We start from the raw sequence: 14,314 nt of genomic DNA on the forward strand, positions 1-14,314 counted from the left end.
ATTACCTCCATTATCTTTAAATATTTATTTTTAATTTTATTTACTTTATTTTCACGCTTTAATTTGCTATTTCCATTATTTACTAAATTTATTATGTACACAAAGAGTTTTGTAATAAAATATTGAAAAATTATTTGCATTAAAAATTTCTAGACACAAACGAAGATTATGCTTGCCACTTTCATTGCAAAAGTACAGTGTTGAGCAATATTTTTCACACAGTAAGTATCTCAATTGCCTGTTGGCAACTACTAACTCACCCAGTGTTAATAGGCTTGAAATGCTTTATTGGCAGTTCGTTTGACAGATTCAATATATTGGAGATTTGCAATTTTTTATATGTAGGCGGCAACCCTGCAATAAATAATTAATGAAATGCTTAAGGAACAAAATTTAAATCCTATACACCTTCAAAATAAACCATTATGTTAWCTGTGCTTTAAAACTCGAACAAAGAGAGCAAAATATTGAAAATAGAGAGAGACTAATGGAAAAAATTTCTCCAAAAGCATTAGATTCTTTTTTTTTTTATGAAGTAAACCTCGAAAGCGTCTGTTAATTATGGTGGTATTAAGAAATTTTTATAGCTTTTATAGCTTTAAGTAATATTATATACAGCCTTTAAAAATGGTATTTCGAACCTCACTTAAGAAAGAGTACTTAACTTGTGAAACGAATTCCAAGTTGTGAAACGGTGAACGAGAATTGAACTTGTGAAAAAATAATGAATGTTTGAAACGGATTTGAAGTTGTGAAATGGTATTTAACGTGTGAAAAAATATTTAAACTTTGAGACAGTAATCAACGTTTGAAACAGTATTGAACTTATCACTCAAAATCGAACATATGAAACTCTAATGAACTTGTGAAACAGTAATGAACTTATGGAACAATAATGAAGTTTTGAAACAGTAATGAACTTATGGAACCGTAAGGAACTTGTGAAACATTAATGAACTTATGGAACTGTAATGAACTTGTGAAACAGTAATGAACTTATGGAACAATAATGAAGTTTTGAAACAGTAATGAACTTATGGAACCGTAAGGAACTTGTGAAACATTAATGAACTTATGGAACTGTAATGAACTTGTGAAACAGTAATGAACTTATGGAACAATAATGAACTTTTGAAACAGTAATGAACTTATGGAACAATAATGAACTTTTGAAACAGTAATGATCGTTTTAAACGGATTGGAAGTTGTGAAACTAATTTGAAGTGGGAACGTGGGAAACAATACCGATCTTGTGAGACTGTAATTAACTTTAGAAACAGTATAGAGCTTGTCAATCAAACTTGAACTTGGTAATCAAAATTTAGTTTTAATGGCCGAGTACGAAATTCCAAATACTTTTAAATTCTTACAGGGTTGCTTTGTGTACATCTAAGTAGTGTTTTTAAGTTGTATACTTCACTAATGAACAGAAATTCTTTTACTTTATCTTCTCATTATTTTATATATTTAGATTTCCATCACATTCTATTATAGTCTGTTTACATATTTTTCTCCCCCAAATTTTTTGTTTCTCGTTTTACCATTATCAGTTTTTGTCTTGTTAACATTTTCCTTTATACGCTACGTAGTTTATCGTTTGTTTCATTTACTTCGTCTGCCATGTCGTTTCTGGTATTTTTACTGCGCCATCTCAAGCGTCTCGATGATTGTAATTTACCGTCAAAAGCGTGTTGCATGATTGCGATCCTTTGTAAGGAGCAAATCCTCACCATTCATTTGATGATGCACTTCTTCTGGTACCGTTTTCAGGATGCCCGGGCTAGAGTTCTGTTGCGGGAAGAGATGAGAGAAAATTACGTGAAAGATTGTAAAGAGATTATTGACTAATATAACCGAAATAACTGCGTTACGAGCTTTGGGCCTGTATTATGGAATATAGATATATTAGKTTGTCAAAAAAGTCTTGCGGTGTTTTCGCTAGCTGGCGCTGAGAGCGCGTAGTTCTAGTTTTAYTCGTCGCATAAGGTCATGCTATTATATTACGGATATGCCTTTATTACGGATAATAGATATATTATAGTTGTTATAATATTTAGTTGCAGGGATTAATTGGTCAATATTGATAGAAAGAAAATCTTTTCCAATATCTGGTGTCAAAGAGAATCTAGTAATTTTTAGCAGGGTATGACTATAGCCCGATCTAAATGTTAAAGCTCCAAACCAGCGCCAAGGGCAAGCTAGGAGCGTTCAGAGCCATCCAACCGTCCGACCGTGATCTGGTTTAAGGTCTTGGACATTTTGTTTTCTGATTTTGAGTCCGTACTTATAGTTCCGCGGTCAGGTCTCTATGATCGATAAAGTCTTTCAACCACAATCGGCAGAGCTTTCATTTTCTTTAAATATTCTTATTAGAAAATGTTCGGACTAGTTAAGAATGGGTTCAGACTAGATCAGACTAGAAGAGCTCAAATCTATTCAGACTATACAGACCAGATCCAAGGACAAGCTAGAAGATTACAGAGCAGTCCAAGTTCAAAGTRAATATTATCTGTAGGTTTCTTGGACTCGAAACTTCGGTTTATGATTTTGAGTTTGAACTTATAGTTCTCAAGCTATGTCTTAACGATAGATAAAATACTTCATCTCCTTTAAGCAATCTTAAAGCRAAAGAACCATACAAGTCTAAATTAGAAAGGTAAATAGACCAGGGCCGAGGAAAAGCTAAAATAGTTTCGAGCAGTCCAGGCTTGTCCAAACCCCGGGATCCAAGGACGGAGAGAGTCTTTTTAAAACATTTTTTCCCTGTTTCGAAATAGAGACTTAATAAGGGAGCCCATTGATCTGAATACTCTAGCATGACAAAATATGACTCTAAGTAAGATTATTGAGAGCTCCAAATATTACTGSTGTCATCAAGACCTGTTTGATCTGTCACAGCAATTCGCAGTCCTCTTAGTTACCAACCATAAACATTAGTCATATTTCTAATCAAATTTATGAACTRTAAATAGCGGCTTCTAAGTCATTTGTATAAAATCATAATTTTCTTTGACCCAGTTCAAGCAGCGTGTATTCTTTGAGCCTTAGAGGAAGCTTTGTTCGAATTTCGTTGCGCTAAAATGCACTAAAAATTTATGAAAAACAAACTCACGCTTTTGTCAACGCCATACTTTCACTTTACTCAAAAGYAAAAACAACAAGAACAAGTACCACTCTTGCTGCCACACTAACAATTTGATTTCCAAAGGCGCTAACAATGGTATTTACACAATAAGTACTAGTAATGGTTGTAATTTCAAAACTACACAAGCCAACCTCACCGCACCGCACCGCACACACACACGCTAGCACATACAAATACACCCGCACAACATTGCGATAAGCWTGGTCATTATTATTAGTTTGTATTTAGTTTTATTTCACTTTTGTGGCAGCGAGAAACCGCAATTGAAAAAAYTGAGTAAGGACGAGCTAAATGTGTGTGGCAGTGGAAATCAGAGGTGCTAAACTGATGCAGTTTGAAGCTTATATAGGACCATTTGTCAAATTAATGAAGGCTGGGAGAAGTTATAGACAGATTTCTGCCATGTTTGGAGTTATTCTATAGCTGGTATCTTATGCCGCCTTATCTAAGGAAGATATCTCTTCAATTTACAATTTTTTGTGATAGAAAGTAGATCGGAAAAATATTGCACTTATATTGGGTAGTCGAAGAAGTAATTTCGCATTTTATCAATAGCCGTCGCTGCAGTCGAACATCACATTGTGTCATATCATACAGTGCTGGGAAGGTGAGATTTTAACTTCATTTAAATAAACAAAAAATAAATTAGAGGAAGTGAAAACAATGAAGAAATTCGCTATATTTTGAAATTTTTGTATAAAAAGGGAAGAATGTCACGTAAGCCACTAATGAAACTTATGAAGCTTACGAAGACGATGCTGTATCAGTTCGTGTAGCACAACAATGGTCCGTTTCGGAAATTTCGWTGTGAAAGATGCACCTCGCACTGGTCGACCTATGGTGGAAAAAGTCGATGAAATTATAGAAAAGATTGACCAGTCATCAAACGCTTTCGAACCACAAGGRAAAAGCTCGATGCTTGTCTGTAAAAAATTTATTGGACCGAATTAACATCTGGGATTATATTAGGTTGTTAAAAAGTCTTYGCTAGTTGGCGCTGAGAGCGCGTAGTTCTAGTTTTACTCGTCGCATCGGGTCATGCTATACCATTTTGCAAAGCTCATTTCACGCACTAACACGTGTTTCGTTCATGAGTTATAGCGTCGCCAACATGGAGCAAAATAAAGAGAAAATACGGCATATTTTACAGTACTACTACGATAAAGGCAAAAATGTATCACAAGCCGCCAATAAAATTTGTGCAGTTTATGGACCCGATACAGTTTCCATTTCCACCGCACAACCATGGCGTCACGCTCCGGAAGGCCTGTCGTCGAAAATTGCGATAAAATCGCTGAATTGGTCGAAAGAGACCGGCATAGTAGCAGCCATAGCATCGGCGCATGAATCATCAAAAAAAAAAAAAAAATTTTATGAACAATTGAAAATTCAATAAAAAAAATACCGCAAGACTTTTTTGACAAGCTAATATGTAAGAGGAGACGAAAAGTGGATCAAATACGACATAAATGTGCAAAAATATCATGGTTCAAGCATGGTGAAGCTGAACAAATGGTCGCAAAGCCAGAATTCACGTCTCGAAAGGTTATGCTGAGTGTTTGATGGAATAATGTCTCTAGCAAAACAGTGGCATGATCGATCGGTACATATTTGGTTCATTAAAATTCATTACAAATATAATAAAAAAAARAAAATAAGTTGAAGTTCGATTAGAAATACGAAAATACTTTTTTTATTCATTATTGTTTGTGCCAATTTCGGACGCAGTTGTAGCTTATTTAGAGTCGGAAGACAGATGTCTTTCAAGCAGCTTCGCGATACTCAAATTTTTAATTTTCGAGAGGATAATCACTCGAACGCTTGACACACATTTGCACTGTATTACTAACTTACTAGCAAACTTAAGTTCCACAACAAAAATCTTTTACTCTATTGGTGAAACATTTGCGGGTGTAAGTGAAAACAAAAGCGAGGTGAAGCAAAGCCACAACTTAATGTGACCATTTTTACGTAAACTAAACACCAAATTTCACCAGCGACTGCATTCGTAAGTTCTTAATATCCTGCCAGGCGAAATATGAAAAAGGACATGGCAATCATGAAAGTGCAACGCTGTGTTTGGTGTGCGCGCTTTGTTTGCTGCTTGTTTTTTTTGCGGCACGGACAAACTTTCCGGTGGCGCTCAAAAAGTGCTCGGCCACTCGCATAATGCTCGCCTCATTTATTTGCTAAAGTCGCAACAACAAAAACAAATGCTATAACTACTGCATTACATTTTTTCCAGCATTGTTATATTTGTTATCTATTTGCTAACTGTTTTTTTGCGTGCTTTTTAGTTCTTTTGTTTTGATTCTACGCAAAATTTTTACGCTACTTATTGTTGTTGCACATATTGTTGTTGATTTTGCAAAAATTGCAATTTTCGTTTCTGCTCTATTTTACTCCGGCTTTTATTTTTACTCATTCGTCGTACTTTCTGCGGTGCACCGTTAACATTGCTGTTATTGTTGTTGTTTTTACGCTCATATAACTTCTGCCCAGCACCGCTCGCCAAAGGCCAAACGTTTTCCAACTGACATTTGTTTTTTTTGTTTTGCATTTTTTTTTGCTTTTTTCTGTGCGCTCTGGCCCCTTAAGTCACTGCTACTTCCACTTTCATTGGCATTTCTATAAAGTTGCGTGTTGTTATTGTTGTTGTTTCATTAGTTTTTTGTGTTGGCATTTCGTTTAGTTGTTATAACAGTTGCCGTTATTTTTGAGGCGTAGCTTGTTGACATTGCTAAATGAAATTGTTTTGCGCTCCGAATGTGAATTCAAGAACTTTTTGTTAYACTTGGTTTATTTGTAAATAATGAAAAGCACCTTTTTTGCCCACCAAACTCTCCCTTGCTCATAAAGCACTATAAATTGATAAAAGTAGTTAACTAATGTGCTTTTGTAGAAACAAATTTTGATGTGGCAGTTACTTTTCGGTGACCCAAATTGTACGCAAAATTAGTTTAACGAACAAGAATGCCTAAAGTCCAGCAAGAATAAGAGAAAATATGCGGTTCTCAGAGAAAAGATGCGGTTCTTTGTTTTGAGGACCCAAAATGTTCGCAAAATCATGATAAATAACAAAATGGACCAAAGTCAATCAAAGAGCTAAAAAAAGACTACGCTACAAGCACCCAGAGCTGCTCAATTTATGAAAGAGAGCGCACCCTCACTTTGTGAAGTAGAGATATTAGTGGAAAACAGTGATAGTGACAAAAATCCGTAATACATCGAAGGAAACTTAAAACTCACCAAGACCCTGAGATCTTCAGGAAAAGTTAAATGTACTAAAAAGTGCCAAAGCTTTTTAAATTCATAATCTAGGATTTGTTACGAACGCTAAACCATCTTCAACTTATAATCTAGGATTTGTATATCCAAGTATAGTGAGGGGCTGATTTTTCTTAATCTAAAACCTCCAAAATATGTTGTGAAAATTTGAAACTATGCTTAACAAAAAGAAGCTCCATATAACTCATTCAAGCACTCAACAACTACCACTGAAGTAGCACTCCTGGTATTGACTCCGGGACTTTGTGAACTGAGTTGAATCCACCACCGTTATTTATGGTCTGCTTATAGAGAAATCCAGCTATACAGACCGATATGCAAAATCTCTCTATTGACTGCATTGAGAATAAAAGATTGCTTCCGATGAAAATATAAAGAGCATACCAGATGTAACATAATGGACTAAAAAGAGAGATCAAAGTATGAGAACTCAAAAATTCCTAAACCGAAGCACTTAAGTTGGTAACGACATCTTATAAAAGGATAAGGCTTTAGAAATCGAGTAGAAAAATGTATTCAATTGAGGTCTCCATATCTTTCCCATTTCTCATATGGCTGGTGCGGGACTAAGGAGCGACGATCTTCCGACAAAGCGTCAAGATACGAAGACAGTAAGAGGTGATCACAAGCACAAAATTTAGTGAATCAGCGAAGAATTCCAATTTTCGAACCAACTTTCAGGAGAAATAAGTCCGGAGTCCAAAAATATTAAGTCCTATCAGCATTTTAGTGGATTTAATTGGCGATTTATTAAAGTTATTTTAATTCTTCAAAGCATATACAGTTTTTGAGCTTATTGAAAAGAAGAATGATGTGATCTTGTTTTAGAGAATCAACCTTTATTTTGATTGACCAAATTTAGAAACTTCATTTAGTTATTATTTCGCCCATATAATATTTTCCATAACACTAGTCTTGTTGTTTTAGGCTTAAAGAGATCCACCGCTTTCAATCTAATTGGTGAACACGTGGGCCTAACTTTTGCTAGGAGTCTCTATACGGATATTAGTTCAACAGCCGTCTCCTCTGCTACTTACCACATCTCCATAACCGCCCACTGACATACCGTTGCCAGCCGTTGGTGGCGATTTTGGTTGCTGATGTTGTTGTTGTTGTTGTTGTTGCGCTGCATGCATAAGTGACGCAGCCGCCGCTGCCGAATGTGGCGGCATACCCATACACACGAGTCCACCACCAGCGGTGACTGTCTGCAGCAGTCCATTACTGCTCACCGGCACTGCAACATTTGGTGGCAGCGACTGTGATTGCGCRGCACCGATCACTTTGTGCGTAAATAACGGCGGTGGCGGGGTGAATGTGGCCAACTGCGAGGGATGCGACATGGTGACACCGGTTATGGTGGTTTGACCGCCAAACATGGGACTCGTCGAGTACATCGGATGATGAGCCAAATCGATCTATGGATARCATGTAGAAAAAGAGAAGGAGGCAAAGAGAAGACAGTTTGATGATTGCATGAAATATGTATTTTTTACAGATGTGTGTTATTGTTATATTTGTATTAGTGTGTTCTATAAACATTAAATCAAACGGTTGTGTTAGAAGATGCGTCGAATATACAGTGCGGCAACAACATTAATGGCTGTGTGTGTCGTACGTGCGAATGAGTTCTTGCATTAGAGATGGCTTAAATAAATTTATGTTAATTTTTGTTTATCTGCTTACAGTTATATCTTATATATTAGTAGGTATTATGCCAAGAGGTTTGAAATGAGTTTAGGAAATATGTTTTGAAGATAWAAGGAAATTTTGAAGAATAGATTAAACTCCTTATATAACAATTAGCAAAGTTATTGGCCTGTGAGTWGGTGCTGACTGTTATATCAATTGGTAGAATATGTACGTAGGTTTAATGCAGATCCATGASTTTAATGTTCACTGTAGTGAAAATATTCAGGTCTTCAGAAGAGGGTACTTAACCTCAAGCGACTTTAACCGAAACTATAATGGAAATATTATGGGTATGGATCGTTTGATTAGTATAGTTCGGTTTTGTGTGACCTTAGACAAAGCTTTCAGATAGAGTATACTATTGGTCGGCTGATCTTTCGAATCTTACTTCGAAAATCGTATAGAACCTTACTTCGAAAATTGTATATCAGTTCTGTGTGTCCTTAGACCAGGCTGTCAGATAGAGTGTGCCATTGTTCCGATGATCTTTTGAATCTTACTTCGGACATCGTATAGCAATTCTTTTCAAAACGAGATTAAAAATGGATTGTTGTAATACTAGTAAACTTCAAATGTTTGAATCATTAAAGATCAGTAGGAAAAACATTTGTGGAATGTGCCGTGTTAAGGTTTTAACCTAACAGAATACTCAGAAACCTTCCAAATAAGTGGGTATAAATAATGTCGCAGWGAGATTCGTTTTTTTAATAACGTTGAGCATACCGAGCAAAGCGGTGAAAGTGGTTTTAAGCAAGGTACAAATCGCATGAAAAACCCAATCCAGAGTTTCTTACATCAACAGCACTATACAACTTTTTACTGGTTGCTGGAATAAACCATACTTTTTCGAGAGATGTAGTCATAAAATTAAATAATTACTCCACTTTGAAGGTACTAMCCAAAATCGAAATATTTKACTTCGAATTTTAAAATTATGCAGAAAATTACGTGAGAAAATTAGCTAATAAAAAATTAAATATATGTTCAGACTCTATATTTTCCTCTTACTTCAACGATGTACTTATAATACATTTTGGACAACAATTTATTGAAAAAATTTTACTTTGTCACAGACAAGTGTTATACGGAGCGATATATCGTAATCAAGATCTCAAAAAATAGAACTAGTTGTAGAAGACAATTCACTCGGGATTTTGTTTTATGTGATATCATTCAATTTGTGAGGACTCCCAACTTTCCAAAAATATCTACAACCTTATCAAATATATTCCATCAAGATCCCAGAAAGATTTGTAGTAGATAACCCATAAATAGGTTACTACTAATAATATCGTTGATCTTAATAGAACTCGCAACTCTCAAAACTGTCTTCCGCCTTAACAGATATGTTCCATCAAGATCTCAGAAAGATGTAAGAAATACAGTGAACAACCCACTAGAGTGATTGCTGCTTATAGTAACGATGAATTTAATAGAATTTGCAAAACTATCATGTATGGTAGTCTGATCGGATTCAACTGTCGCTAACTAGAACTGCTATCTGCAGACCCCTAAGCAAAAATTTATATAATATATTGCTGTACATTTTTTTAAGCTTCACTTGCTATGTGAGATGCTTAATTTCAGTAATTTCAAGTTTCCGGAAAAAAATAACGATCTTAAAAGTTCCAAGCCAGCTTTGTGAGGATTGAAAAATTTTCTATGGTTCCAAGGCACATACAGGTTCAACATTGCTAGTTCAGAGTCGATTACTCTGTTCTGAGAATGAAGCTGCCTCTGCGGCTATCCACTTTTTAACAACAACAAAAGAGAATTGGCTGGCTTAAAAACTAATCTCAAACTCTGCCTCAAATACTAACATGAAATGTAAGTTTGTGCATTGTGCTGCTTGTAATTACAGTTATATGCGTATGTGTTGATTTACTTGCATAACAATGCTTTCTACAAAGSAATTTCATTTAAGCTAATTGAATGTACTAGTACATGAAATGTTTACGCAAATTTTCGGACAAAGTAATCATGCAATATTTTACTTGCTAACTACATTTAAAATAATCAAATACCGGGCGTGTACATTATAGACTTATATGCATTTATGAGTATGTGTTTGTGTTGTTTACTTGTGTGCAAACGCAAATTATGTTTTTACTCTAATCACTTACTATATATAAGCATATCTGTGCTGCACAGAAGTTGTAATTAAGATTAAAGTTGCGCATTTTGAACTCAAAAATAATGTGTGTGTATGTGTCAGGTAAACTTTATTCGTATTATATCTGTATCTAYTCTGACATGTTTCCTTGAATTATGTTTGGCATTTATGCCGCAAATTAATTGAATATAACATTAAAGTATGTACATAAGCTTTAATTAATACTGAGAGTCTTATGAAAATCCGATAATTAATATTATTTCAAATCTACCGAAAACATAATTGTATTTTGGCAATCTTTAGTGAAATTCTTTGCTAGATAATTAATGAAAAAAAAAGAGAAAAAGTCAACTTTGGCTGCACCGAGACTGTATTACTCTATAAAGGTACAACTTTTACAGCATAAAAGAGTTTAAAAAGTAATTTGTCTGAATTCAATCCGTCATTTTGTATGGTATATGTATGCTATATTTTTCAGAACCGAACAATTTCTTGAGAAATTGGTGTTTTGCTTAAGGTTGTAATCTCTTTACAACAGATGAAGTTTCCTTGTCAAGCTAAAGAGTTTTCAATTCAGAAACTTAAATAYGATCGGTTAGTTTGTATGGCAGCTATAGGCTATAGTGGTCCAATGTGAACAATTTCTTCGGAGATTGCGCCAGCCCTTTTGCTGAATTGTATGACGACATCTCGATAAATAAAAAAAAATCCATACAAGCACTTAATCCTAATCATTCAGATTGTATGGGAAATATATGCTATAGTTGTCCGCTAACAGCGGTTCTGAAAAATGAGCAGCTTCTTGAAGAGGAAAGGTCGTCTGCTAAATTTCAGATAAGATATCGATCTGACAGATATCTCATATAGATCAATCATCAACTCATATAGACCTCTCCTTCTCTATTTATCTTGTCTCCTATACTCCTATAGTCTTTTTCCATATATCTCTGCTTCTCTCCTTCTCTATTTCTACCTCTTTCTCCATAACTCTCGCTCACTCAGTCTCTCTTTCATCTTTCTTGTCCACTTGTTATCCCAGCTCGCTTATACTTTTCAGGCACTACTTTTATCCCCTTACTAGCCATTTGCTCTCATTTCTTAACCTTTAACTTAACTTAACTTTTAGCGAGATTAATGTTTTTTCAGAAAACACCCTGAATTCATATTCATCTATATACTGATCTGGTTTCAGAAGAGCCTCTCCAGGGTAATTATACGTGTTATTAGAGAATAAATACTGAAATGAACAATATTGATTTCTAAAGTGTCTCCATTGGGATCCTCGATTACCTTTGAACAAAGCGTTAGCGAAGGAAAAGCATTATGAATGTTAAGATTATCGATGATGATAGGTAAAGATTTTATTGTTTCTGGTACTAAATCAGATTGAATTGCTCTGTTAAGCAAAATACAGGTACTTTTCTTCTATTTGAGGAAACATCTGCACGACTTATTTTCTCTYTCGATTGAAATATAGAAGCGGAACTATTTCTTTTAAGAAATCTGTCCAATAATGCTGGTTTCAATATTTATCTAACAATGACTGATCGTGTCTCTCATGTTGTAGGCTTAGTTATTTTCTGAAAAATTTGTACCCAAATGAATTATACATTACAAGSGACGCCCTTCTAAGGACAACTTGTCTTTTGGCTTAAAAAAAAAAAAAAACAAATTATATGAGTGATCTAGTTTGAGATGAACCCATTCAGTTTATATTTCTTTCTTGAAAGACCTGAATAACTTGGCATATGAGAGACCAGTCAAGTTTTTTTTTTTTTTGGGTTTTTTGAAATAAAAATATATCGAGCTTTATCGTGATCTAGTTTAACATTATTCCTTTCCTTGCTTGAGATTCAGGTTAGGTTTTTCTTCTTTAACGGCGTAGTCGATAGGTTAAGTTGGCTAAGTGGTCGATCTCAAAAAGAGGATCTCACTTAGACACCGATTCAGATCCAATTAACGAATGTTTTTATATAAAAGAGACCACTAAATACTATTTTGAGTTTTGTCATAGCAAAAGCTCGACCTCAATGTCATCTAACATCATTAGTCAAAAATACTCAGACTAATCTCTTGAACCATTATCTTTGTTCGAAAAGCTCTAAACTCAGCTTCAAAACGAGCTAGCTGTCTTAAAAGAAGGAATTTGATGTCAAGCAATCAAGAACTAAGCTCAGCTCAAATCGATTTCAACTCTTAACATATGGATAGGCATAAAATTTAGTCTTCTGTTGGAGTTCAATGTAGACCCGATAAAAATTCATTTAACTGGCTTATTATATATTGTAGTGTAACACCCGTAAATACATCTGTGTCCCGTGATTTTTGAGTTGTGATTGTAGTCAGCAAGTACTTTTCACTTTTACAGCTACCCACTCATTTCTCAAATCCTTAAGCAGCTTTACTTAACACCTGCATTTTAACTTCTATGTACCCATGCAATTGCAAACAAGCAAAACAAAAAAATATAAAAAAAAAAACACAAGCTCAAGCACTGGTCATAAAAGCTCAAGTGGTTCAAAATGTACCGCTAATCTTTTGTTTGTACAACATGTGATTTGGCCACAGTTTTGAGGTAAAAGAAATCTATTTACAAATCTTTGTAAAATTACCCACATTATGAGGTATGAAAAGCTACCACCACAACAACAATAATAATAAAGCAATAACCACAAAGAGATTACCGAATACATGTATTCTACGAATATACGAAGTGCATTATGGCAAAAACAAATGGCAGGCGACTGTAGGTGTGCATGCACCGACTGAAGTGGGAAATAAAATTGTTGGGGAGAGGGTTTAAGTTGGAAGGTGGCGAAATTTTTATACCCAATGCACTTTATGAAACGGAATATTTCGGCTTACATATTTGGGTATTCCTATGAGAGTATGCGATTTTGTATGTTGACTTTTAGGAAGATTATTYTTTTGGAAAATCTTTAGCAAAAGATGTAGGGTCTCTAGATTATATAGACATTTCGTGTTATAACTTTGGACAGCACAGTTGAAGAGAGCAACACTTGCAGTACAATTTTTATCCCATCTATAAAAGCTTTCGTTGAAATAGATTCATAGATTCTCACACAAATCTTACAAGTTGGAATGTTAAGTTGAAATAGTTTACGGTAAACTCTTAAAAACACATTTTGCAGCTTATACGCACAGAAAACACCGTGTGCTGTTTCCTTATGGTGAGTAGTTGGATCTAAAAATGCCCCTACCGCATAAGAGGACGATTTATAATAAAGTAGCCAAGGAGACTAGTCAATAAAGAGACCGATCCAACCAATCTCTAGCTCCAAACATTTAGTTGTGATTTTTTCTCCGGTATCCAATCACTTCAGCAGAAAATTCAGATATTCTAGATCTAATATTGCAGTTCGGACAAGATTTGTAGAMCGAGGTTGGATGATAATTGTAAAATGCCATAACAATGTTTACGGACTGTATTATGTTAGCTTTAGTATTAAAGTTAAGTTGGCATTGAAAACCGGACTAGGATAGTGATAAAACCATGTCGAACACTACCATGTCATAAGTATATCTTTCATTCGACCGTAAAAGAGCTTTTGTCATTAATGTGCGTTTGTGCTGACGTACATATAGCGAGTTTAGTATGGGAATTAAAAAGTAAAGAACGAAATCATCCAACAGTTGACTTCAAATACAACTCTGGGTGTGATTTTAAACGCCACATTTTGTGTGGAAGCCAATGGCGTAGTGTATAACGTCAAAGTTAGTTAGTTAGGTTAACTTAGTATAGGTCACTAGGTCGATCACAACAGGGATGATCTCCTTTGGCCAACTTAGAGCTCCGGTCTGGTATCAGTACCAAAAATTCGTATATAATGGATCATAAGACCTTAAAAATCGACAAAGCGAATCACAAATTGGTTGAGACAGCTAATGTCAGCTTCGGCTATGCCTTCAGGTTCGKCGAAGGTAAGACGACTGAGTTGTTTCAGCTTCAGTCGGGCAAAAAACGGAAAATGGAGTAGAAAGTGCCTAAATGTGTTCACCTCATCCTCGGTTATCATTGAGCGGTAGCGATTCYCATTCACAGTAAAATGCCGGTC

At 35.1% G+C, this 14,314-nt stretch overlaps 1 protein-coding gene across 1 annotated transcript in view; it reads right to left on the bottom strand.

The window, feature by feature from the left end:
- Positions 1–62: 62 nt before the first annotated feature.
- The window catches only part of LOC108970118, a gene marked incomplete at its 5' end in the record, with an annotated part of 98,909 nt that continues 84,657 nt past the window's right edge, over positions 63–14,314 (bottom strand). The window contains 2 exons of the mRNA XM_018935269.1: positions 63–1,788; positions 7,471–7,851. Of these exons, the coding sequence (XP_018790814.1) occupies positions 1,681–1,788; positions 7,471–7,851 (489 nt within the window). The remainder of the gene's footprint in view (positions 1,789–7,470; positions 7,852–14,314) is intronic.

Source organism: Bactrocera latifrons, unplaced genomic scaffold, assembly GCF_001853355.1.
Source record: "Bactrocera latifrons isolate USDA-ARS-PBARC rearing strain unplaced genomic scaffold, ASM185335v1 scaffold_282, whole genome shotgun sequence".
Classification (NCBI taxonomy): domain Eukaryota; kingdom Metazoa; phylum Arthropoda; class Insecta; order Diptera; family Tephritidae; genus Bactrocera; species Bactrocera latifrons.